The sequence below is a fragment of the Rhea americana genome, unplaced genomic scaffold (assembly GCF_003343005.1).
Source record: "Rhea americana isolate MKP2758 unplaced genomic scaffold, rheAme1 scaffold_93, whole genome shotgun sequence".
In the NCBI taxonomy this organism is placed as follows: Eukaryota; Metazoa; Chordata; class Aves; order Rheiformes; family Rheidae; genus Rhea; species Rhea americana.
In genome coordinates this window covers 1578836-1606716 of record NW_028187122.1, presented here as the reverse complement: position 1 = coordinate 1606716, position 27881 = coordinate 1578836, and the positions used below count along the sequence as shown (strand labels likewise).

Sequence of the window (27881 nt, the reverse complement as noted above, 5' to 3'; positions counted from 1 at the left end):
GACACTGTTAAACTGGCAGAGAAAGGAATTCCCTTGTGGTGCTGTGGTTTTACTGGGTATTTTTTTTTAATTTACTGTGAGCAAAAATGGCAGGCTTACTTCAGCAGAAACTCCAGCCTGGTGTGTCATTGTGTGGGGAGACTGTCCCTTCACCAAGGGGCAAAGAGGAAGCTAAGGAACGAAGGGAAGTTCCAGAGGCTGTTTGGGCTTTGTATCCTTCCCCATGTCCTGCACAGGGTCAGCAGGGAGGAAGAGATGACATGAGGTTCAGGGATGAACTCTGTGAAAAAACTGCCCAGTTTCTCCTTCAAAATAACCATATTTTAGTATAAATGCTTCCTCCTTTTTGGAAGGAAAGAGTGGTGGTGCAATGCCTCCCAAACATTTCCAGCTGTCCATGGAAAGATTTATGTGGCCATAACTGTGTTAGATTTGGGAGAAAGTCTGTTTTAGAAAAGATACAGGATTAGGATCCCGCGTTGCTTTCAGATTAAAGATAGTACGGACAGACTTTAATAGGATTCCTTCCCTACTTGCACATCAGGATGTCCCACGGTCTGTGGGAGAGATGCATGCTATGGTTACATGTAATCTGGTTGTGAATGACATAGGTGTAATAGGGTACGTTTAATACGTGCAGGATTTTTCATCTTCTAAAGCAGACGGTTTTGGCCTACCGAGTGGCAGGACAGTAACCAGCTTGGTCTCCTGTTCAAAGACTATGAACGTTCCAAGTCCAACCCTCAGCCTGCTGTACCTACGTCGCTGTCTCACAAGGACTTCACCTCCTTCCTTTCTGACGTTCTTCTCTACTCCGGATTGTGCTCAACTACCCTTTAGCTCAGAGAGGTTAACACAAATAAGTTAAACGTGAGCTTAGCTTGAAGTTTGCTATGAAAGAGTTGCTTGTGTGTCTGAAAACTTATCAGTTGATTTCCCAGTTGTATCACTTGTCTAATAAGCTCTGTTTGGTAAGGTGGTACAGATGCAGCGATAATGGTATCCTATTGAGCATGACAGGATTTGTAAAGACTGAAGTATGGTAAAGTTTTCAGATTTCTCATGGAATGGAGTTTCCTTGAGCATGAAACCTGGTTTTGTTAAATATTTGTGTGTTAGAAACAAATAGTTTAAGGAAAATCTCAGTTACCAGCTCACTACATTGTGGAGAGTTACGCAGTCTTTATCACGGAGTTTAATAGCGGTAGTTTCGGTCAGATCCTCTGCTAGTCCGGATAGCTGAGTTCAATCAGTTATGCAATAAGATAACAGTGTTCTGCCTTTCAGATAACTGGTTTAATCTCACATCAACACAGTGATGACTCGCTAGTGTCACAAAGAGTACAAGCAGTAAAAACCAAGCAGAAACACCCATGGGAATACTAAACCTTTGTTTTTACATATTTTCCATAAGTCCATGAGCTCTTAAGAGGGAGTCCTATCTTCTTGTTATTATGCATAAGATGACTAGAGGCATGGAGAAGCTGAAATGAAGTGCCTAAGACTACATAGCCAAATTTCCAGAATTGTCCTTTGTAATTCAAGGTTCAGAGTGGAAGGGATTGCATGCCCAAGTGATACACTGCTCTTGAGTGAATTAGAGGTGGTGACTGGGAGGAGGCCTGACATGGATAAATTTACTTGCATTAAATGTACTGTCCTAACTTTATGGAGGTAGAAAGAGTATCAAGTCGATACCAAACTGCCCGAAGTTCTCAGAAAGGGAGTAGCAATGACAAGAATTAAGACTGAATTTCCAGATCTCCTTGTCTTGGCTGACTAAAAACAAAAGATTTCTAGGTGTCCTTTGGTCTCAAAGGCAGCATTTTTGACACTCTAGGGAAAATTACTAGCTATAGTCCTGGCATGTAAAGCCTCTGCAGTTATGCATTGGCTCTCTTAGTTTCCACTGTCCAGGAGCCTCAAAAATCTTTACAAAAAAAATCACAGTATGCCAGTGATGTTTGGCAGTATTGTCACCTCATTTGACAGAAAAGGAAACTGAGGTGTAGGGTGCTGGGGTGAGAAGGAGGCACCTTTCAAGACTATCTGGAATCAAAATCTCCTGATGAATCCTTTAACTGCTTAACAAGAGGTCCTTTTTCAGAAGTGCATAAGAACAAAATCAGGGGATAGCCCAGTAATAAGACATGGGAGGTTTATAGTGATACACTTCCCACTCTAGACAAGAACTGGTTAATAGAGTCAGTTTTTTACGTTTTTCAGACCTGATGGGGTTTTTTCTTTCCTTTTCAACGAATTGCTAGTTGCTGTAGCAGCTGAGCAATGCAGAAGTTCTGCCTGAAAAAATGCTTCCTCCTTATATGATACTGTACATATTGTCATGGAAATTGTCCTCATTTCCCCCGAGCACACTTTAAATAACTCGAACAGCAGTGCTAATGAGCAGAAAGATATCTGCAATCCCCACCGTGCAACTTGACATACTTTATCCGACTCTGAATTCCCCTTGCTCATCATTGAGTATTTTAAAGATCTGGTATAATAATTTGCTTTCTCTCTTTGGTCCAGTCATTTTGCTCTTAGCACTTGGTAATAAAAGGTCAGCTTTGGCTGAAATCTTAGTATTGCAGCTATGCCATTTTTTACTACCAAATATCTTAAGAAAAGCAAGTGTCTCCGAAAGGGTAAGTCGTTGTATTTTTGGTATGTTTAATGTTGTCTGTTTTACTTTAAATCACAGTAAAGGATTTATTTTGAATTAACAAGCGGTGGGAAGGGATCTATTCATACTGCCAGTCGGTTAGCACAGGGGGGTTTATTATGCTGTGTGCATTTTTGGTTCAGGATACAGTGTATGTTATTATCTTGCATTTTACATTCAGTAAAGCCGACTAAGCGAGAGAATGTTTAACCCTTTAAATATGGAGCATATGTTTTTCACTGGGGTGGAATTGCTAATGCAGAACAAAACAGCAACAGAACCTTTGTGTGTATTTGTTTTTCTGTGTGGGTTAGGTAGGCAGCTGGGTAATGCTCTAGTATTTTTGTTTGTGCTGATAATTTTTGAAAATCTGTGTTGAGATGGTAACTTAATACCATGTGAAGAAAAGCATGTTTTCTCTTAGCATCTTTCCTGTGCAAGGGGACCGGATTGCATGATTCCACGTACATTTTTAGCTGGCTGTTACGATGTTTGCTTTGAGAATGTTTGTGTGGTCTTTTCCTGGCAAAGTGATTGTTCTTCCTCCAGGTAAATATAAAATCGTTCATGAGAGCAGTTTACTTCTTGCATTATAAAAATTAACATTGCTGTAAACTCCTAATAGAGAAACACATTAAAAACACATTCTTTGTATTTTTCTTGCTCGATTGCTTGTGTCTTTATTGTGACATTTGTTATCCAGCCAGCAGTCCAGATGTGGGGTTTTTGCCTAGAGGAGAACAGCAGTGATTTTTTTGTAGCTGGGACCTGCATAAATTCTTGAGGATCTGAGGGATCTGACTTGCTTACCTAGCTAAGCATTTATATCATGCATTTCCCTAATTCTTTACTTGAATAGAAACTGTTTCTAAGGCACATCTAGAAGGTGGAATTGTAGGTTTTCACTGGAGGTTTAAAGTTGAAGAAAGGATATTAAACAAATGCAAATTTGCTTTCTTTAAACTAAATCTGTTTCCTACTGGGTTCTATTTAGAAGAGGATTGCACAGCAAGAGCTAACAATTGCGAGAATTGAGTTAGGCTCATCCATGACAGTGTGTGTGCCTGTGTACACAAATTTACAAAATCATTTAGGAAGTTTAAAGAACAGAATCATGTCAAATCATGTCAATAAAGTTTTTTTTTTTTAAGAAAGGAGATTGATTCCTAGTTTGTTCTTGTTGAGTTGTTTTTCAGTTTTGTTGTCATGTGCCGTGCTACAAGGGGCCATAGGATAATTTTTGCTCCCCTCTTACAGCTCATCTGCTGAGGGCACCTGTCTGACCAGTGTTTCCTTCCCTTATTGCATGGGTTGGAGTAGGAATATCCCTCTGGACAGATGCTGATTAAAGGTGCCTGCCTCACCTGTGTTCAAGGCAGGCACTGCAGAAAGGGCTGATTCTGCAGGCAGGAAAGATGGAGGCTGCTCTGGCAGGTGCACGTGAAGATAATCTGCTCAGTCTCGTGCCCTGATGGGTGTTGCGAGAGCAGGGTGTGTGCGTTCTGCTGAACGCCTGCCTGTTCCCTGGGAGATGCTCCTTGCCTCTCTGTGGTAAGACGTTGTGATTTATTACAGAGTGATCCCTTTAGGTTTGGAGCCCAACTTCAGACATCCAGCTTTAATCTGTCACAGTTTGAGACTGGGGAGGAATTGCTCACTGCTCAATCACTTTCCAAGTCGGCTGGTCTGTATCACTGCTGTGCTGCGACTTGGTATTCCCATCCTTAGAGGCAGAAGCCATGCTGATGGGAGAGAAGAATAAGCCTCAGGAAGAAGCGGGTGGGGTATGAGCTGCGGCCATAGGTCTAGCCCTGGTGGTGCTGCTTGTGTCAGGAGACGTTGCCAATGCCATAGTGCAGCAGCTGTGTTTTGAGTAGTCCTGGAGCTCAGCCTTGGCTGTTCTTCATGCATATGAAGAAAGCGAAGAACAGGGAACAGTAGTTTGGTGTCCAGCCTATGCAAGGAACAGGGTGTTAAGAAGTAACCAGTTTTAAACCAGAATCAGTATGGCCATAATCTGGGACTTTAAAGATGACCATGTCAAGCTCAGCTAAAAGCAACCTATATATATTTTCAATGACCCTCCACCAACATGGAAAACTTCAGCTAGCTGAACACCCCAAATAGCCTTTCGCTAAGAGCATGTTGCTGCTTCCTGGGCCAATGAGGATAGAGCCTGTTGCTTCTTTGAGCCTGTTTCTACAAAAGATGTTCTGATCTGTGAAATCTGGCAAGCTGTTCAGAATATCTCCTGGTCCAGGCATGGTGGCCTCATCAGGGCAGGGGTCCAGCTCTGTTCATGTGCCTGTCTGCCTCTGTGCTAACCCTCCTCTCCTTGCTTCTGGGACAGAGAAGTGCTGAAGTGTAAGGCAGAACTGATGTTCCCAGGCAGGAAATGCTGAGGTAGTTGGGTGTCTCTGTGAACCATTCAGCATCGATCTATCACTAATGTTGCTTTGAAGAAGCTGAACTCCTGCCAGTTTCCGAGTCACTTTTCATCCAGTTACTTGAGGCAATCCCTTCGAGCTCCCCTCCAGAAAACTCTTCATTTGCAGAATGTTTACTGTGATCTAAGTAAGGAGGTTTCCATTCTTCTCTATAAGTAAATGTGTTTGTTAAAAGGCATTAGATGACCATAAAATGCCCTGGGCTTAGCATCAAAAGTGCGGTTGCATAAAAGCCATAGTAGCCACAGGCTCCATTGGGTCTGTCTTTGCTTGCTGTTCTCCATGCCTCTGGACAGAGAAAGGAGCAAGCCAGCAAGGGCAGTGGTGTCTCTGTATTATCTGTTTCCCACAGCTTCAAAGGGCGTAGGGACAGAAGCTGGGCTATGGACAAGCTGAGAGCCAGTAACATTGGTCATATGGGAGAGAGAAGTCCCCTTGGTTAACCCTCTTGATTCAGCCTTAATGAGGGACCTTGCCCAGATCAATACAAGAAGTGGGCAGCAGAGCTAGCAACTGGGACCCAATTCTCGAAAATCTTATAGCCTGAAGTCCAAGGCAGCACATGGTTTCATCTCTTAGCCATTTGGGCAATTTTGTTCCAAGTTGTATCTGGAGATTGTTCCTCCTCAAGTGAGCTCTGTTCTCACCATCCTTCACATTAGCCCCTTCTCAACAACCAGAACAGGCTGGGATACTTTTTTGATTAATTCTCCATTTTTAAGGTGCATGAGAGAGCTTTCGGGCACCCTGGAATAAAATAGATGAACCAAAGTGTGATGTTCTCCCTTGCTGTATGTCTTTTGCTTTGCAAGCTGTTGTGCCAAAGGGGGTTTCCTGCAGGTCTCATTTGGTGATGCATGCTTAGCCTACTGTATGACCCTCTGGTGAAACCCACAGCAATCACGGATTCTGGAAAGACACAAATAAGGGCTCCCTTATTTCCCCTATCGGGAGTTTTTAAGCACCATCAAATTTGTAACAGTTATCCTCTTCTCCCCCCCCCCCCCCCCCCAAAAAAAATAAGACATTAAAACCACAGAAAACATTTGATACCTTCTCCAGCCTGTCATTAAAACCCACTGTTTTCTCATATGCCCTCCTACAATAATATTTCTGTCTTCCTTTGGCTATTCTCTGAGCAGTGGCTCAGCAGTACTCAAAACTGGGCTGTAAAACGTCATATAGTCAAAATTGTTTCTAATCTGACAAGTCACCACTGATTTTCACCTGCGCCTTGATTCTTGGAGGGTGGTGGGGAACAGGGACATGATTTTCAGATCCTGTAAAGCCTTTTCCTTTATGATTAAAAAATTTAATAGTGCATTTTTTATTGCTAAGTGGTCCTTACTTGGCTGCCGCTGTGGATTTACAGGACTTCAAAGCTGGATGGTTAAGGAGCAGTTTTAGTTTGTAGCCAGACAAGCCAAACAATCTCAGCTTCAAAGGCGGGGGAGGCGTTTAATGTTGTGGGCTCGCTCTTTGTGTTCAGCCAACAAACGGGGCTGCTGGGGGAAAACGCCATGTGCAGCAGACAAGTGATGTGGCTGCCACCGCCGGGCGGGAGCCTGCTCGCTGCTGCCCACGGAGAGCAGCACCCACCTGGTAACCCCAGGGTCCCCCGTGGCTGCCGATAACGTTTGTTTTGCATGTTGCTGAACTCCAAGCCCTTCCCTCCCTGCTCCCTGCTGTCTGCGCCCGATTGCTTCCCTCCCCTGGTGCCCTCGTGGGGTGGTTTTATCCTCATTAGGGAAGGTGAGGGAGGTTGGCTCTGAGATGGGGAGTGCTCCGTGTCCCTACAGCACTGTGGCTGGAGGGGAACAGGGGCTGGGGGGGCGGGGGGGACTCTGCACTTAGGGCAGTCGCTTTGAAGAAAGGGCTCTGGTGATTTTGCTCTTACGTTAATAGTTTGTCCAGTCTTCTGTACATCACCATTCTGGTAGGCCTGGGGGGTCGGGGTGGGGAATAGCTCCATTGCTGGTGGGACCTGAGAATTGTGGAGCTGTGGCTTTACTTCCCACTCTGGAGCCCTGGCTGTGTGAAACGACCCTTTCTGTTTCATTAAGCTCCTTCTCCTTTTAACCTCCTTAAGTTCCTAGTGAATGCGCTGGTAGAGAGAACAAAAGCTTTACAGTGAGCCAAAAAAGGAGGCTGGATAACTACGTTATTTCTTGAACCACTGAGGGTATTATTTGCTAGGACTGTTTTCCCAACTAGAAATCAGTCTTAAAAACCCTACAGATTAACTCATTCCACACCTTTGGGATGCAACAAGGGGCAAACGTGCTGCAGCAATGCATATGGGATTACAGCAGGGAGTTTTGGTAGAGGATAAGCCTGCAGGCAGCCTAGGTCCAGGCTATGCAGTTGGCTCCTTAGAGCATTTGGAGCCTCCAGGAAACAACGTGCTGGGATCCGTGAGTCTGCCGATAGGAGCTGGCAGGGCACCAGAGACGCGTCTGTTATTCAGCAAATGACTTCCAGAGCCATGTGGCTCTGGTGCAAACCTCCTTCATCAGTGTTGTTAAAATCCGAGTGGAATTGGGGCTTTATCCAACCAGTATCTAGGCTTTTGTGGGATCCAGGCCACTCTTTCCACAGGGCTCTGGGGCTCGGCTGCCAGAGAGACCAGCGCTGCCAAGAAGCATAGTGCTTGAGAGGCAGAGTTGGCCAACACACCACTGCGCTTCTCAATGAGCCATGCGTATGTTGCTGAAAGTGGTGACTTCAACTCAGGAGTTAAAGCTCTCCAAGTGGAGGAGGAGCCAGGCGACCACTGGGAGCGCTGAATGAGGGAGCAGCTTCTCAAGACACAATGCCCTCTCCCAGTTTATAATGTAATTTTCCCATTTCCAGCACATTGCCGTGGTGAGTAAGTGGCCTGCTTTCATCCTGTGCTGGAGGAGCAAACTTCATGCTGTTCAGCTTGTTCTGTCCCATTCCTCACATTATACTTTCCAGGAGTGACACTGCCTTTGCAGCTACACTTGACAAACCTTCCAGTGTTTCTAGCTTTATGAGAATTGATGTTTGATTAAACCAGGGTGCCTGAATGATGCAGATCTTGTTTTAATTCTTGGCTCTGATAGTCATTTGTGAATATTGTGCTGGTAATCATGCAGTTCCCCATTGGTATGTAGGATTTTTTTTTTTTTTTTTTTTTTTTAAATACAGAGAAAGAAGCATTTTCCCAGTAATGCACTATATAACCTTGGGAAAGCATTTTAACCTCTCTGTGCCTGTTTCCTCTTGTTTAAAACTGAAACACTAATGTTTAATTTTAAGTGACTAAAATATTCCAGCAATGCTGTATCTCTATGATTTCTTTTCATGTATTTGTTATTAGCTAAAGCATAAATTGAAATTTCTTCCATCTGCATATCCTCGTCATAGGATTGTTTGTAATCATTGTGGTGTTACTGTTTCTTATCTGAAAAGGGCAGTCTAAGCTGTATTGGATATTATTAATTGAATGGAGAAGTATCAAAATTGGGTTGGATGAAGCTGAATCTTAGCATAAGGTGAGCAGCATCAAGAGCTATTTTTACTGTCTGCCTCCTCCCGAGTCAGACTTCACTCATCTAAGACTTTAACACAGACAGGACTAGAACATCTGCAAACCGGAACAGTTAAGGCTCAAAGATATTTGACTGTGCATATGTGTATATATATGTGTGTGTATGCATGCAAGCTCTTAATAATTTTTATCTAAGGCTTTCATGCTTAGGTACCCAGCTCATCTAAGTTAATTAAACAAGGGAAGCGAAATACTAGGTCTCCTCACTGGAAGGGTGGAGGAGCTATCTGTGTTCAGCAAGCACTTGGAGGTTGGCTAAGTTTCCTCTCAGAAGAGGGGTGTCTGCATTGTAAGGCAGCAACCAGACTGACAAGGCAACAGTTTGCTGCTATCTACATGTTCTTATTTTCACATTATGGACTATTTAAATAAAAGTAATGGTAAAAAGCAGCCTACCATGCCTTTAATGCAAGGCCAGTACAACTCTCTGCAGTGACAAGCTATGCTAGCTTTTAGCTCTGTTATTTTTCCTCCTCATTTAAGACTTGTATGCTCTGTTAGGGACTTTCAGCCTTACCTGATCACTCCCTATAAGAGATGCGGAAGAGAGGAGGGGAGATAGTTGGCATCTTCCTCCTCATCCCCTCTGCTCCCTGATTTGGGGTTCAGACGAATCATAAAACCATCAGTGATTTTCTTTCCATTCTTGCAAACCATTAACCTGAATGATTCTTTCATTTCCAAACTTTGTCCTCTTGCTCCCTGCATACCACAGCTTCTCTGTAGATACATGATTCATTATCTGGAAAGCCAGTCTTTTAATGTAATATTAAATAGGCAGCAGCTCAGCAGGTGTCCCCAAGGTAAGGAAAGCAGCATAATACTGGCAGCAGCTGCTGGCTTCAGGCTTATCGAGATTTCTTTGTTTTGAAACAGAAGCTGGAAGGCTTTTTAATATACCACGTCACAGGCTGAGCAGATTCTGGTTATTGGCTGTTATTCTGCCTTTGACTGTGAAGACAAAAATTCTTATAACACATGCTGTCTGTAACGGCTGCAATCAGTTGTGTGCTCTCAGAACAGAGTGGGTTGAGCAGAAGGAGGGGGCTCACGTGGAAGATGGACCGTTTCCTGTGCTAACTTTTCTCAGTCGACCAGCTGGGCCAAATGCATCTGTGGGACAGGCACACTGACATCAGCATTGTCAAAATAGGCTTTCTGTGCCTATAAAAATAAAAATACTTGAATACATTGCCTATATAGAGCATTCCAAGCAATGCAGCTGGTATTTCACCGGTCTTACTCAAGTGCTACATGTTTGTTGCTTAGTGTAGATCTAATTTGCATAATTGATGCCACACTGGCAAAAGTAGCCAGACTGGCTATCACAACTGACTATCACAGCTTTCAGTGAGCAAGGCTTTAGAGTTCCTTGAGAAAATAACTTTATCTTCTTCTTCATTTGGATGTCATAAGATATACAGTTGGCTGAATTTACCCAGAATCTGAGAGTTCTAAGCTGATGTGTGTAACTGCACGTGGTAAACTGCTATCTCTTTTTGCCTAGTACTTGAATCTAAAATTAGGGAAAATTCAGTCTCTGATTTATATCAGAGCATTTATTGTCTTTCCATGGTCCTGTGTGGAAATTGTAGTTTGCCTAGTTAGAGGAGGGAGCCTCTTCTGCTATGGCTGTGGTCTAGCTTTGATCAGCAGCCTTTACTTGAAGCACAACAAAGCCTGTTTGGGTGTTGGCACTCTTGCAACTCTTGTTTTGCCCTAATGTAGGGCAAAAGTTGCTGCAAATTGGCAAAGAGCACAAGATGATTTGGAGGAGCTTCTGGCAGTGTATTTAAGCCATTAGTAGGTGTCAGTGTGGTTTGCTACAGAGATTGTGCAGGATGCGTGCAGTATCGAGGAAAAGAAATTGCTGATCCAGGTTTTCAAATATCAGGATTTCCCCTCTGACTGTTTTCGAGACAGCCCGTCAGCAGCAGAACATTCCAACTATGGTGTCATGCGGATTTGGGAAGACCAGCAGAAGGTCAAGAACTTCTGCATGAAGAAAGTCACTTTACTGGAATTTGCCCCAGGCCACGAGTATTGGGACACAGAAGGCAAAGGCAGTACAAGTCCAGAAGCATGTTGCTGTTGTCTGGAGGAGCTGGACAGCAGCAGGTCAGTAGCTAATTGCTTTGGTATTGGTGAGCTTCTGTGCTGTGAGGATGGAAGTTTGCAAGATAATGCTTGGGGCAGTCCTGCCATATGTGATGGAAATTGTGAATAGTCCCAAAATACAAATCTGCTTTTACAAGCGGCCATCTTGAACTGCGCTGTGACTGCTGATGTGCTCCTGAGCTTCACCATCTGGCTCTACAATGTAAAGGTGAATATGTTAGCTGGCAGAAGAGGTACTGCCTATGTACAGGCCTTTGGTCTGTCCTAGAGGAGACATACAAGCATCAAGAAGGGATGCCTTGGTAGGGTACATCTGCAGCATTCCAGGATGCAAAAAGGGCAGCAAATGCCGCAGACAGGACTTCCCCTGGGAAACCTGGTAGGTCTCAGAGAAAAGCATTTTACGCAACACTTCCCCTTTATTTTGGTGGGAACAAGTCCACTGACTGAAGAAATCTCTCAGGATGGGATATTGTTTACCTAGCAGCCTCTCTTCATTTCTTATTTAAATCATATCTAAATCAGCATGTTCTTGAAAAGTGGGGTTAAATCTGCTGAAGATTAACTACTTCAGAGGAACTCTTATGGTTTTTCTGGTAATGCCATTAACTGAGAGGGAAAAATTCTGATTGCATATATTTTTGTCCATTGCCAGTGGGTTGTTTTAAGCATTTTTCTGCTAGTAGCTCACTGGCAATTGCCCTACAGCACAAAGAAATGAGGCCTCTATTTTTTGCATCAGCACAACCTCAGTCCATTAGCCATCTGCAGTTGTGTTCTGAGTGGCAGCAGTACTTAGCCCAAGTAACAACTATAAACTTTCTTTTTTGCTGAACAGCATTGTTGCCTCAGTGAAAAGTACTGTGTATTATACACCATCATGTTTAGAAGATTCATTGGTTAATCTATGAATAGCCAGATGTAAAAGGAGACTTAGGTTTAAGTTTAGATTGGTACTGCTACCATCAATGTTGTCTTGTCATTAATATCAGCAAGATTTTATTTTTCCAAATCTGCCAATATTTTGCAAAGGGCTTAAAATATATCTTCTTTTATGTTTCAAACCCTTTTCTGCATTAATATGACAAATGACTACCTTTTTGTAAAAATTAAGTTAGCAAGTATTGGATCCTTAATGATGGTCCATTTATTTGCTGCTGCCAAAATTGCACTTGTAAAGCTTCAGTCACTTCACTGAAGAACAACGTTTGTCTCTCGTTAGCTTGAATTTTTTTAGAACTCTGTGTTCAGTTTACAAAGGATCTGAGTCTTTACAGACTCAGCAAAAGGCCTGATGTCTTCAGCCTAAGCTGTAGCAGCTGATGGTTTCATCCTAATACTTTACAGTTCAAAGTCTAGTGTGTTGGCTAAGATGGCAGGCACGTTGTCTTTTAAAAATACAGTGAGGGAGTCTTTAATTTCATGATGCAGTAGGTGTAAAGGGAAGAAAATTTAGGCTTGTAAGAGGCAAGAAGGAGGAAAAAAATAGTTGCAGTGAGACTTATTTAGAAGGCATGAGAATCACTCCACTCCTACTAATACGCGTTTTAGAATATGTGAGCACAACAGTGCTCCCAGAAGAATGTGTAAGCTGTATATTATCTTTCCAGCATGGATTTGTTAAAGAAAAATAGATTATGATGTGGTGACTAATTTCTGTTCAGAATTTAAGATCTCACTCCACTCTTATCTTCAGTGTTAAAGAATTGAAGAAATATTTATGAGGTGGAAAATTGCTCGTGATTGCATGGTAATACATAAAAATCATCCAGTCATTTTCATTCAAATATTTCAGAGCATGAAATATCATCATCTGGAGTCGGGAAGAAATTTCTTTTCTTATAATAGTATGTAAACACAACCACAATTGAAGTATATGATTTGATACGTTCCTCAGAAGTGTCTAATGCTTGTCACTTTGGAGAACCATGTTGAGCTGTATGGTCTTTGCGCAGCTGTGCCACTGTTTTATGAGTCTTGTACATACCCTTGTAACTTTTTTTATCCCTCAAATTCACAGTTGCCTTATTTTAGATGTACCTCCTACAATGTGCCCTGCAGGGGCAGGCGCATGTCCCACTTGTGGGATTGCCTCCGTGTGAGTTTGTGGTTTCTGCTGGACTGAGAACATTTCATTTCCTTTCAGTCCAGATCAGACAACAGGGAAACAATTAGGAGCTTTGCTTAACGCAAGCAGTTGCACACTTCATAGCTCTTGTAGGCTGAACTTGTTCTAAGTTTTTCCATTTGAAATAAATTGTAGAAAGGATGGAAGGGTTGTTTTTTCTGGAGCAGAAGAAAAGAGAAGGATAAGGGAAAGCAGCCTCCTGTTGATGCTTGGCAATCTGTGTAACATCCTAGGGAAAAGGTTGTGGAACTTTTCCTTTCTCCTACTTGTCATCTCTGCTCCCCATTACCACCAGAGACATCAGGTTTTGTTGCAGAATGCCTTTTTGTTTTTGTTTTTCTGGATTTTTTTTTTCTCTATCAAGGGAAGAGATGGCTTGGAGGAGCATCTGCAGAGAGGGGCAGAAGTTGACTTTATCACTGTAAGACAGACACTGCACAAGATGAATTGCTCCCCAGGAGCTAGTGGCCTGTGCTGGGCAGATTTTGAAAGGAAGTTTGTGTTGGCATGCACCTTAGCTCTGGAGCACAAGTTTGTGCAAGTGGAAGAAGCTGGACCACAAATATCTCTAGATTCCCAATACCTTCAGATTCTTCTCCAGCAGGAACTTTCTTCTGGTAAGAAGCTGGTGCCAAGGTGCCAGAGAGCTGTCACTTGGCAAGCAAAGCAATGTTAGTGTCAGCGGTGGATGCTTGTTTTTCAAGCGGCAGCAGCATACCTTAAATTAGCCTGCTTCATCAGCATATATTGCCTTAGGAACACACAGAGAGCTCCACCAGAGAGAAGCTGTTGCATCATGGTGCCATTCCTGTCATGAATGAGATTTTGAAGTGAACATGTTTGCTCTACACAGCAACCCCCAATCAAGAAACGTAATTTGAGTCAAGAGATATGAAAGTTTAATTGATTTGAGCAAACTGTTGCTGATATGACAGTCCAACCCCTGAAGCATCTTTGGAGATAATTAGAATATAAGTATTTCTAGTGTTCACACTCAGGACAAAACACACAAGTCACAGCAGAGGCAAAGTGCTGTCATGCAGCTCCCAGCAATCGCTGTAAGCAGTTGCTCAAGTTAATTATTGTTGCTCAGTTTCTATTTGGAATAGAATCTGCTGGCTTCCTAAACAAGCTGTGACCATGTCGGAGACATTTCCTCTCTTGCTGCCAGTTAGCAGAAGCTGATACAAAGAAATCCTAGAGTAGTGACAATGTGGCTTGTCTGTAGGGATCCTATACGCTGATGGGGATATGTTTCACAGGGAACTGAAACCTCACTAGTGAGGGAGCCAGCATGATCTCAGTTAATGGGTGCTTCTTTCATGGAACAAATTAATTGTGGGCATGAGCCGGAGGGAATGGAGCCTGTGTTGGTGCAAGGGAGGTGCTACGTCCTTGAAAAACTAATCTGCTTAGTGGCTGCACATTATGTCTGGTTCTGTCCCAACTCTAAGGATTAAGCTGCTGCAGGAGAGATGACCTTCCCATAGCTGTGCGTTCAGCTTAGCCGAGATAAAGCTGTACTTCACCACCACAGTGAGCACATCTCTGGCAGCATAATAGTTTACTCTGTGAAGTTTCAAGTTCTTGAAAACAAGAAGACATGAGAGCATTTGAGTGCAATTACAACAAATGGATTTTTAATGCGAGATGTAACTTAAAAACAGTTGAATTTTTTTACTGAAACTTCCCACAATTCAGCCTGAGGCAGATAAAGCACAAGAAAAATTTCAGCTTAGGTAGACTTAGACATTGCAAAATACTAAGTATTTGAGAACAGGTTTTATAAGCAGAGATTTAAGGTGGCATTTGTGCACATTGCTACTTGCTCTTACTTTAAGAGCACTTGAAATTGTCTTTCTCCTTTTTTACATCTTTTATTTTATTTGCTGTGGTCATGAGGTCATTTTATAGCGTGTGACAGACCTGGAATATGAACTTGTTCACTGTCAAGGTTTTGGTTTATTTTAAATGATCCATAGGATTAAAAAGTTTTTCAGTTTACTTTTTTGAGTAATAGGTAAATCTAGAGTGATACTGGTCACACGTATACCAAGATAGGCATCTTCAGACAGAAGTTTTTTAAAAAAAGAGTCAAGCTAACCTGCTACAAATTTGTATATAAAAGAATAAATCAAATCTTTAATATCATGTAGTTTTGATGGTTATACATGTCATCTTGACAACTGAGATACTGTGCTAATCTTATATTTTTGAGGATTTTCTGTAGTCATGTAGTTTCTGTAGTTCATGTTAAGTCTTGTCAAACTTTTTGTGTGTGAAACCAGTTCTGAGGTTTAAGCTCTTTGGTGCTTCTTTAAAGTAGTTTATGGCACCTGAAACCACAGAAGGTGTGTGTGTGTGTGTGTGTGTAGTGGGAAGAGAGCAGATCACAGAGCCTTTAGATTAGTTTATAGATAACGGTGGCTTTAGCCTTCAGCCTGCCTTTGCATCATCCTCTGGGATAAGGTCTAGAATCTGGGATCTGAAATTGGTTAGGGGCTCTTAAAAATCTCCAAGTACTGTTAGTTGGAAATTTGATCATCTTTTACTTGTAACTATCATTAAACCTGCTGAGTTTATAAGTGTTTAAGGGAATTAGACATTTATATTTGACTGAAAAGTAAATGAATGTGATTACGAATTGACTCTCAGCTTCCAGACATTTTATTTATATACATATATGTGTGTGTGTATTTAATCATGGCAAGCACACTTCATTGTTTACTGTGTTACTTGATTCTTTACAGATCATATCCCCATAGTTACTGTTAGTTTTCCCATTTTATCCTCCATTCCGTGGCTCTTCAGATTTTTCTTACTGCTTTTTGTGTTCTCAAGTAGCCTAAAGTGAGCATTTCAAGGTCAGGTTCTTATTCCCAGCCATCTTTGCCTGCTGTTAAAGGATCATCTAGAAAAAATAGTAGGAAAGAGGTAGAGCTATTGGATGCAAACCAAGTTCAAACTGCATGCCTTAAGTTGTATGTTGACATAAGATTCAGATACGATAGATTGGATCTAATTCTAGCAGTCATGCTCTTGGAAACTTTTTGAGAGAGAAGGGAAAGAGGGCTGAGGATAGAGATTCAGTACTGGCTGGAATCAAATGCAATTTGCCTTTGCTTGTTCACTATTTCTTTTGAGGCTTTTTTTTTTTTTTTTTGCTTTACAGAATTTTCCCCTAATAAAGCTGTCCTTAATCTTGAAAGAATTCCTTTAGCTTATTTTTTGCCTTCTTTTATCAGCAAAGAGATCTTAGATCTCCAAATCTGATGCTCACCTTTCAGACAACCATAAAGAGCAGGTCAGGGAAGATGAATCATTGCGATTGTTCTTGCAGCTGTGGATGCTAGCTTTTGTCCATTTGTCAAGACCTTTGTTGCTGCTTGTCTGCAGTCAAAGGCTTCCTGTCACTACTTGGTTTGGCACTGAGGGCAAATATGTCATTTGGGTCTTAGCATTGTCCATCAGGCACCCCTTTGATAATACAGCCTTGGAGCTGCCATTCATCTCTTCACACACCGTAACAGCATGTGTATGGACAACAATTTCATCCTTATTGAAAACTGCACACTACCATCCAGACCAAAGCAGTAAAAACAGGTAAGTATATAAATATGTGCATAGACACTTATATGCAAGCATTTGTAATGGTTTAAATTTTCAGTACTCTCACTCTACTGATAATATACAAGCACATCAGTAAGCAGAACTGTGTAAGAAATGGGGGAAAGGCAAACCTACTTTGTGAGCAGTAGGAGGTTCAAAAATGAAGAATCTCTTAAATTGATTCAAATATTATTCAGCCTGTTATATTGAACATGTGTTTCTTGAATGAGCATACTTGATCCTATTTGCATGTTCATGCCTCTATGTATTATAGAGGACAGCAAACCTGAATGAAAAGGAAGCTGCTAACCTTCAACAGACCCTAACAGCAACTTTGCTTGAGAATAAAGAAATTCCTCTCTTTATGTGCAATGAGACAGGAACATCTCCTGGCAGGAAGTCCATTCCTGCTCCCCAGTCTTCACACACATCTGTCGCTTGGCTCCACAAATGTCATCCTTTGATGAAGGTCATACTCGTGTGAAAGAAGTTCTAGGCAAAATAACAATTCTGAACTTTTCTCTTTGGAAACAGTTTTAGGAAGAGATAGATGTGACTAATCTGCTGTTACAGGTTCTTTAAACAGGAACACTAGATAGGGCAGTTAAATATGGCATATTGGCAGCCATGTGTTTTGCACTTCCCAGTGAACACATACCAGACTAAGATGATCCTAAAAGAAGGATTGTTCAGTAAACGGGGTTTTGCAGTGTGGATTTTAATTTCTGCTGCTGTTGCAAGTGCCCCTCTGACTACAGGCAAGTTGCTTATTCTTATGCAATGTTTGTTCTTCTCTGTTTTGGGAAGGAGCCTGGAAGGATGACAATTACTAAGGATTAGGAGGTGATGTGTTACTCTAAGGTAAATGTCATACAGATGACATATAAGTTTAAAGTTAAGTACCTGAAGGGAGGGTGTCAAGGGGACGAGGACAAACTCTTTTCAGTTGTCCCATGTGACAGGACAAGAGGCAATGGGCAGAAATTGAAGCACAGGAAGCTCCGCCTGAACGTGAGGGGCAATTTCTTCCCTGTGAGAGTGACGGAGCCCTGGCACAGGTTGCCCAGAGAGGCTGCGGAGTCTCCTTCTCTGGAGATCTTTAAGGCCCACCTGGATGTGACCCTGTCTAACATGCTCTAGGTGACCCTGCTGAGCAGGGGAGTTGGACTAGGTGATCTCCAGAGGTCCCTTCCAACCTTACTGATTCTATGACAGCAGCAGATGGCTCTGAGGCCACTTGAAATGCAGTTATATGAGCCACTTGAGCAAACAGTTTACGACAGCATCACTGCCAGCTTAAACCACTCTGGGCTTAGAAGAGAGAGTATTCATGCTCTGGAACTAGCAGTCTGGAGCTATTCTGATTCTATCAGTGCCTGTAAAGTACTAGAGGCAGGGCTGGCAAAGCACTGACATCTGCTAGGATCTGCAGCTCTTTTGGTGGTGAGCAAGAGCAGAGCAAGTGCTTGAATCCTTCCAGGCCTTCATGCTTACTGTATGTACTTTTGTGGTCACCGTCACACTTCACAATCTTGAAAGTGTTTGCTGTTTCTGTACACCTGTGAAGGAAACAAACAATACTGCAGATGTGTTTTACAGGTAGGGACAGAATCTAGTGCATCTTGTACAACAATATCCTGGAAGTCTGCAGCAAAGCAGGCAATTGAATGCAGGGGGAACCCCAAGTCATAGTCAGTGCTGAAGCTTTTGGATTATTCTTCCTCAAAGTTAAGCCCCCTGCTTCTCCCACATTGACCTACCACGTTGAGGTGCTTGCACTCTGAGTTTTCAAATGGTTTTATTTTTCCTTCAGTCTAGAGCTGGAAGTAACTGAGCAGAAAGGCTGGAATTTCTGCCCTTGGCAGTCCTGAGCTGAGCAACGATGGTCTCTGAGGGCCAGTCTTGTTTGTACAGGAACTTGATTGAAAATGTGTGAGAAGTTCTGTTTAAGAGATGGAAAACCCTTGTCTGTGTTTGAAATGCTTAGTAGTATGTTTCTTCCTCCTCCATGGTGCTGAGTAGCCAGAGCCCTGTTTGATTTACACAGTAGAAGTAGCGCCTGTGTACTTTAGGGCTGGAGTCTAACAGCTATGTTGTATGGGCTTGAGCTCCATTAGCCACAGAAATGAAGTCTGACTGCATCATTTGAAAGCAACTTCATATTGCTGTGACAGGCAAAGCTAAAATTTTATATCTAAATATTTCCAGGCAGAGAGGTTTAAAATTGTTTTCCCGTTGCTAAAGACCAGTGTGTTTGAATTCATGCAGTGTTTGTATTGCCAACTTGAGTCTGTATCCCAGAAGGAGGTCCCATTTTGGGTCTGGGCACAGAAAAGAAAGAATTTGTGAATTTTAGGGTAAAATCTAGACTTGAATATGGGGAGGATTTTTTTGTTTGTTTATTTAAGAAGATCTGAGGGTTTGAATTTAGCTGTTTCTGGTTCTTGTGAATGCTGAGACTTGCAAGATCTATTGGCTGTTACGACAGCATAAAGAAACATGTCTGAACTCTGCCCCTTAGGGAATTTTCTAGTTCTGTTGTTGCTGTGAAAGATGTCAGCAGTGTGGGGAAAGGAACGTGGTAAAAATGTCGTAGAAGAAAAAAATGGTTATAGGTAGATCTACCTGCTCTGCTGCTGTATTTTCTTCCCATGCTAACATATGTGACTTTCTTTAAAAAGCAGTTCTGAAGTGTGTTCCATTTTCTAAGCTAGTGTCCATGTGTAGAGTAGTATTTGTGTGTACTCACGTGGGTAGTCACTACTATCTCTCCCACAGGCGGCTTGTTAGGATCATGACCTTGCTCCTATTTAAAGTATCAGTGCGAGAGAGCCAACCACAGAGTTGCTGCATGTGTAGTTTTTGGCAGAGTCTCAGTCCTAGGTTCTGCAATGTATACAGGAATTTTTTCCCATCCCATTTCTTCTTATTTTTTACTTTTTACGGACTAATAAAAATATTTATATTTTTCCCTAGACATTTGCATGAAAAAGGCTCAAGAAGGTTGAGAAGGCATCTGGCTGGTCCAAAGGGAAGGGGAGTTGTAGTTAGGTCCCTGTAGGACAGTGATTCAGTGGGAAGATGCTGAGGCACCACATCTGTTCAAGTCAAGTTACCACTTCTGTTAAGTTCAGTCAGAAGCAGCCTTGATCCTTCTCTGCTTATTTCACTTTCTATGGCAGTCTTTGCATGGCTTAGTTCAGCTATTCTGACCAAATTTAAGGTCAGTAATTTATTCTAAGCTAAGACTCCGCTTTCTTGTCCTTCAAACCTGGGGTGAACGAGACCTTAGTTGAGTCCCTTAAATTTAAGAACAGGGTCTGTGCTATATCCTGACTGAACTCAGTTGTTTGCTGACAGTTTGACTCATACAGCATGTTTTTTTGACAAACTATTTTATTCTTTTGAAGAACTTGCTGAAGTTCAGGCTATCTCTTCGGTAAAGATGGTATTGACAAGCCAGGTCCTGAGCCCTTGTCTCTGAGGTGTACTAGGAGCTGTGAAAAAGCTTTCTTCTCATCATATCTCTTATAATCTTTATATCTCTTATGTTTTGTTACAGAAGGGCATGGCAATAGGTCTGCAAGGTAAGGTAGAAGAATTAGGCCTGATGAAGTCTGTTTTCACTTTAAGGCTGAGTATGTTGCTAAGAGAATCAGGCTGTGACAGTAGTTTCCCATGCTGTGATTTCCTACTCTGACAATACAGTACATGAAGGCTAAAGTATGTCCACCTTGCAGCAGAATATGATGGAGCATTGATTTATTTGGATGCCTGCATCCTAGGCTCAAGCTAGAGCTTCAGATTGCTGAGCCTCTAACTACTTTTTCCCAAATCCACAAAACTTCAATGGCTGTAGGGGCATACTGCACACATGCACATGTGCTTATGTATGTGGGGAAGCTCTAATACACTCAAGTAAAGCAAGAAAGCTCATTTTGCAAGACCTGGACATACAAAAGTAAAGTTAGTTAATTGGCAGCTATGAATGTCCCAGCTGTAAGATTTCTGTCTGCTGTGTTGAAGATGACCATGAGCTTTGTTGGTAGCAGTCATAAGGCTTTAATGCTGTGAAGGGAGTCAAGGGGATAGCTGATGGTCAGCCAGAAGGATGCCTTGTCTACCTGAGGTGAGAGGGGCCGATACCGTACTACCTGGAGACCGAAACAAAATGAAGTGTCAATTATGGGATGAGCCAACTCCTTTGAAGGCTGGTGCTCAGCTATCTGTCTGCCTATCTCATTTCACTGCAGCACCGAGGTCACTAAAACTCTGTCACTCAACCAGGCCTGTTGGAAAATGGGATAAGAACAGATTCTTCAGAGTAGAAGTGGAGAGAGATCCTGGAGAAAGCCCTCCCGTGAATTTGGGCTTTGTATGCAGAAAGAGGAGAATGGGAATAGATGAAGAAATTAGATTTTGAAGCCTTTGGGAGTGGTAATGCAGAGATATGGTAATCTCTCAGGGCCTGGTAGATATCCAAAGCAAAACCACAGGTCCAGGTTGCCCTCTGCTTCTACATCTGGGATTGCACATACCAGAGTTGACGTTTGGTGCCTGCCTCTTGCAGTTGTTCTATTTCATTTGTCATATGAGATATAAATCATTCAATAAATCCAAAATGGAAGATTGGCTGGGAGGATGATATGAAGAAAGAATTAGAATGGGAATAAACGTGGGGAAGGAAGGTCCTGGCTTTTGTTTCTCATGCAGCACGCCTAGACCAGGCCTATTGTCTCTGTATGTTACCAAAAGATTGCTTCAGTTTCTCAGTTCAGTAAATTGCTTCTCAGGGAGCTGCAAAATCCTTCTAGCCAGATCTTTTTACCCATTTTGCTTTGCAAAACAGAGCATGATCCGTGAGTGTGTGGAAGCCAGGAAATAATTAATAGTGAGAACAAGTACTTCCTTGGCTTGCTACTTTCCCCAGATTAACGAGGATTTAGGAGGTGCGTGGAATGTGTACATTCAGTCAGTTCCCTAGAAACCAGCACATACCAGCATCTTGCTCTTATCTCTGAACTCCATGAACAAGCTATCTCAGCTGCTCAGCACAGACTGGCAGCTCTCACTCGTCCAATAGATACTAAAAACCATGTCAGCCCAGAAATGACAGTGACACAACAACAGAGACATTATCTCCATGGCAAAGTATAAGGCAGTTTCCATGGTGATGGAGAAGCTCCAGGCTGCTAGTGATGCAGCTGCTGTGTTGGATGAGCTCTGTAGCCCCTTTACAGAGACTGCTCCAATAAAGCTATTATGTGCTTCAGTAGTCCTTGTTAGGTTGTATCCAGCTTTGGGACATAAAATGAGGAATGAAAGGAAGGTTTAAACTGACTGGAGTGCTGAGCTAAAAAGAAAATGGAAATGGAAGGGTTCAGGTGTTCCAGGTCTTAGAGCATCCATAAATGACAGATGTATAATGCAGCTTGAGCACATCTGACATTCTGGTTTATGCTTTCCTGTGGTACTGCCCATTAACATTAATGGCTCCTAAAGATTTTTATTTCAAGTGGGAGAGTCAGGTTTATATCCCCAAGTCTTAACTCCTCTTCAAAATATTGCTCCCAGGTTGGATCCAAAATCAGAATGGGTCTCTCTTTCCATCTTGAGACTAGAAATTCCCAAGGGTTTGGGGAAAATATGTGATCTTGAGACTTCTGCATATCAAGTGCTAAAGTATCTCACAGTTCCCTTGTCCCCTTTTGGGAAATAACTTCCCTTACCTCAGCACAGGTGTGTGAAATTCTTTTAGAGCTCCTCCAATAGGGTCTTACAGCCTGTGCTCTCCCTTCATTTATTGGTAGGACAACAGGCATGACGCCCCCAGATTCCCACATTTGAACCATGTGTTTTTCCACATCGGCTTTGATTCTCTATCCACCTGTGCTTTGTGGATGCTGCAGCACATGCAGATGTAAAAATGCTCAATTAAAATGATCATTTGATAATTTTGATCCGGACTTTTGGTGGTTTTAAAAATCAGTTGCTCTCTTCTGAGCTAAATGCTAAGAGATTTGTGTTCTGTCTTTCAGGTGGTGCAGGGGACCGTGAAAAGATGCCTGTCAATCACGAAGCTTTCCTGCTTATGGCTAATTCCCAGAATGAAATGGAAGATTGGGTGAAAGCCATCCGACGGGTTATATGGGCTCCGTTTGGTGGAGGTATTGCAAATAGCTCACATGCACATAAATTAAAACATTTGCCACAAGGTAAAATTTATTCTTGTGATACTAGGATATGTGTAACACTGTAAAATCATTGAGATGCCTAGATAAGCTCTTGGCTGTCTGGAGTGTTTTACAGACAGGGGTTTTGGATTGTTTTTTCTGCCAGGGGGCTTTGGACTGTTTTTTTTCTGCCAAGGATGGAGGGGAATGGGAGGGGAAGGCGCATCCAGACTGTACAACTGACTCTCAGAAGCGGGTGGTGATATTGAAAACTGTACTACTGCTGCTACTCAGTAGTTTTATAGCTATTTGTTACCTTTTCCCTGGGTCTTTCTTACCCTTGTGGAAATAAAGGAGTGTGTCCAGTTTTCTCCATTTTCTGCCTCACAGGCAGAGGCCCATCTTTAACTTCTGTACAGCCAGAGGCAGCAACATTTGTCATCGGGCACTTCTAGGGCCCATTTGGGAAGAGAGCTGACATCAATGAGTGTGGTGCCTGAAGAACAGCAGGGTCAGGCTGAGTGAACACCTGTAAGAATACAGCTGTTCACAATTCCTATATTTAAAACAAACAAAAAATTCAGACTCTCAAAATTGATGCTATACTAAAATCTTCAAATCTCAAGTCAGTAGATTAGATGGGAGATGTTTTTAGTTAGGCACAGAGCAGGAATTCACAGATGTTTTCTGCTGGGTATGCTGCTGGTGGCTGCAACTCTTGGCTTTGTGCTGGACCCTGTACCCTTTGAGTGGCTTGTGTGCTACTGATAGAGTTCATGCCGTTGTATGTAGATAATGATATCAACCTTTTTGGGGAGGAAAAGATAAAAAAAAATAAAAATACCAAGTAAGTTACTTTCGCTGAAATAAAGGTACTGTTTTTTCTAAGTCTAGGGGGAAAAAAAAGTGACTTTAATGCAATTGGAGAGACTGGAACACCACAAGATCACTAAGGAGACCCAGTGTTTATTGGTATCTTTTATCTTGTTTTTTTCTTGTGATTTTGAGTCTCTGGTACTAGTTCTTGGTTTATCTGGAGAAGATACAGTCTCCAGTGATGATATCATTTTTTCCTAGGCTGCTCTTTTGTTTAGTGGAAAGAGTGTATAGAGAAAAGGCAACTTGTACCTGATTCTAAGAGGTCCCATGAAGTGCTGTTGTGCAATGTGCAGAACGTTATGCAGCGTTAGTAGAAACTGATCTATCATGATTTCTCCTCAAACATGAATATGTGCTTGTTTTACTTTCCCTCTGAAGTCCAGTCTACAGCGGAGGGTCTTTTATATGTTGAGCCCAGTGCAGGATCCTGAAGTTCCTCCTGCAGAAGTTTCAGAATCTCAGAATTAGTACTTCTGTAACATCTTACAGCAGGCCTTGCAGTGTATTTTTACAGCTTTACTGTGTGCATCGTATATATGCTGTGAGGAAAAAAGTGGTACAAGTTTCAGCAACAGCCCCCTTCTTCAGGGCATGATGTTGTCAGTGCTGCTGGTATCAGTGCAAAAATTTGTTCATGTTTTTTTTTTTTTCAATCTCTTGGAGTAGCTCCAGACCAAACATCCTTTTTTAAAAAATATTAGGAAATTAACTAATTAACAATCCTAAGATTTTTTAAAACAAAAAAAAAATGAAAATGGCATAAAACCAGAGATGGATTTCTTTTCATTTTTTGTTTCTGTATGGGGGCATTGTGCAAATTAATCTGCTCTTTTTTTCTGACCTTTGCAAAGCTGAGGGAAAAATTTTGATTTTCATTTTAAATGAGGGCAGATATTCTTATTGGAATCATTTGATTCCAGGAACTGAAGCGCTAAAAACTATCTGAAATATCAAAAAACAGGATAAAATTATGAGAGGGCGGGAGAACAACAATATAGAAGGAAATAGGGCAGCTGCTGTTCATTGCTGTATTCAGATGCTGCAGGTTTGATCCAGTTCCTGTTGATGTCAGTGCAAAGACTGCTGCTAATGTTGATAAGAGCTAGTTAAGCCCTGTAGAAAAGAGTCCAGTAATTTGCAGAATTGGAAAGAATTGCAATAACTAAGACTTTCAAACCTTTGTTTCCATATGATTTTAGCAGGTTCGGGAAAGTGGTCAGACCTACTTCCTCCTCCATTAGCATCAGAGCAGACCAATTTCTTTGTGTGTGAAATCCCAGCTTAGCTCAAATGTGGGAGGACTGTAAACATAGCTGTCTCTGTGTTTTAATTGAATAATTTGAACTCTGCTTTGCTAGCACTACTAATTTGAGAGCCAAGTCCTATCTATCGACACTTTTTAATATATGAAGCTAAAGGAATGGGGGGGGGGAGAGAGGGAGGAATTAAAAAACAGGCTTCATTATTAATATGTAAATATCCAGCCCTGGAAAAGGTTGATATGATGTAAAAATGAATTATGTCAAGATAAAAGGGGAGGTTTAACCACACTTCATTTTTGCTGATGTATTGAAGAAACTTATAAATCAAAAAGGCTGAGGATATCTTCTTACATGTTGATGTGGGCACATGAACTGTGCTTAGAGGTGAACAGTAAAGGCTTCTTAAAATGAAACAGAAAACTCACCAACACTGCTGAAGATCCCAAATCATTAATAAGAGACACATTCAGGCTTAGAAGCCATATGGAATGTATGCTTTGAAATACACTTCAAATGTGGCCTTAAAATAAAATCCAGGGGTTCCTAAGTCTTTTGAAGAAGAGCTATCTTGTTTATGGAGAATATGATTTCTAACAAGTTTCCGTGAGTTTCAGGTTTCTGAATTCTTGAGTCTAGTCCATCTCATTCAGAGGAGAGAGTTGAAAGTAAGCTATATGTTTTGATTTTTGTCTTTATGGAATAGCTTCTTACAATGGCTTGATGAAAGTGTGTTTTGAAGCGTATTTTGATGGAGAATGATTAAAACTGTTCCCTCTGATCCTTCCCGACTCCACAAGGGACAAATTTTGCTCTGAGTTTACACCACTGAAGCTCGTAGAATTTTTCTGTATTTATACCTTCAAAACTGAGACAGAGCCCTTACACAGTGGGTCTAAACACACCTAGGCTGACACACACATCTAGAATTAGCACTTTGCCTTTCTTCTCTACTACCAAGAAAGCCCTTTTTATCTGGAGCATTCCCTTGTGCCCTACAGTCATGCTGTTCTGTGGCAGCTCTTTAATACAGTGTGCTTATAGCAGTGCCACAGTGCTTCAAGCATGGGACTCCTGGCCATGAGCTTGAGTGAGAGTGAGACCACTTGCATCCTCCCAGGGTGGATGTGTAAAAGTAGCTGGTGTGGTGGTGGTAGGGGAAAGCATTCGTTATCCCCCCTAGAAGTGTGCAGAAGGACTGCACTTTCAGTCCAAAGAAATATAGCTACTTTTAGGACACACTTTGCCATCTGTTCACCTCTCAGTTGGTGTACCTTCTTCGTTTTTGTCTCGCAGAAGACATAAAACATGTCTGGAATTATATTTTGGATCATGAGGTACAAAGGCTGAGTTTTTGCTACCTGAGTTAAAAAACGAGAGCAATAACTTACTGATCAGCACTGCGTGGGGACAGAGTCATTCTGTGTTAATTTTTGGGTTGTGCTTGGGTTTCTTTCCCTCTGTTTACTTATTTCTTCTTGCCACAAGCACTTCCCTGCTCCTCTGCCAGAAATGCATGTCGGAGCCCCTTTCTTTCCTCCATTATCTTATCCTAATTCTTTCTCCTCCTTATCCTAAGTTTTCATCACTTCCTTGTGATGGAAGGAGGTGAAGCAGTTGAAAGGGATGTGCATCTTTTAAGCAACAAGAGCTTTACCCTAAGAAGGAGTAAGTGTTCTGGAGGGAGCTCTATGAGTGGTTTCTCTGCTCCGGAGGAATAATCACTTTTCACCTGGTGGGTTTTAACTGGTAGAAAGAAATGTCCACTGGGAAAGCCGCTCTACTATCATTAATTTCAGTCCACTTCTTCGTGTAGATAAACATGGATACATGGATCCTTTCTGCTTCTGCCAGCAGAAGAGTGTGGGGAGTGTCCTTACTGGCATCTGGGACCATGTCCAGACGATGCCTTGTACTAGGGGAGAGCTAGGAAGTCTCTGTGGTGTAAGTCACCATCAAGTTTATGTCTTTGTTGGTAATGGACCTAATTAGGGACCTTCTTTTACATTGGTAAACGATTTTTAGATAACATCTGGATGAGAGCAAAACATGACTGTTTGAAGGGTCATGTGTTGTTCTTAGATGCATGTCCGACAAGATTATGGACAGTTTAGGAGCTAGGATATGCTAGGATTTGGGAATCTGAGATCTCATTCCTGTATCTGCTACAAACGCTGTGACACAAGGTGAGTCATTTTACCTGTATTATGTCTCAATTTCTCCACCTGTAAGATGGGGATTTCCCAGTGAGACCATCCTGAGCACAGAATCTATTAATGAATTTAAGATGCTGAGATACCACAGAAATAAGACTAGGGAGGTGGCTTCTGGCATCTCTTCAGTGTTAAGACGGAGAGGGGGTTTCTGGTCCTTGGCTTGGTTAAAGGGCTTCCCCAGAGCAGCGGTCTGGAGTGAGATTCCTGGCTGAGCTGCACAGAGCCCCTTCACTAGATGGCAGGGTAGACTTCCCCAGCGCAAGCTCCTGCAGGTGCATGGGAAGTGACACCAGGTGTCTGCTGTGCCATTATCACTGTGCAGACAGCTGGTGTCTAGTGCAGCTTATCAGTGTTTGCTCTTCAGTGTTTTCTGGTGCTGGGAGATGGGCCTGACCAAGGCAAGAAGAAGAGAAAGAGGATGAGGATTATCATTTTAGATATCTGCCTGGGACAGAGGGAGGCACGAATCATCTGTGAGGAGGTGCTAGTTAGCCTCATCCCAGGCAAAGGTTACCTGGAGAGAAGTTACAGACGCTTTTCTGGATATAGCAACTGAGGCACAGAGCAGAACTACAGTAAGTTGGGAGTGGGTCTTACTAGCTTGGCTGCTTATAGCAGAGAAATTTTGAAGTCTGTTGCTGAGATCTGATTAAGCCTTTCTCCTGACTTATCTACATCAGATATGTCTGGGTCTCTTGTTACTGCTTTTCTTCTAACATATTCTACCATCATGATGCAGCCTTGAGGTAGGGAAAGGCTATTGTCCTCTCTCTCTCTTTTTTTTTTTTTTTTTTTTTTTTTTTTTTTTTTTTT

The 27881-nt window shown here is 42.1% G+C and overlaps 1 protein-coding gene across 1 annotated transcript in view; it reads left to right on the top strand.

Annotated features, from left to right (window-relative positions):
* The window catches only part of ARHGAP22 (Rho GTPase activating protein 22), a 171064-nt gene that overhangs the window by 105097 nt on the left and 38086 nt on the right, over positions 1 to 27881 (top strand). Inside the window, exon 4 of the mRNA XM_085324804.1 lies at positions 22580 to 22708. Coding sequence (XP_085180930.1) covers positions 22580 to 22708 — 129 coding nt within the window. The remainder of the gene's footprint in view (positions 1 to 22579; positions 22709 to 27881) is intronic.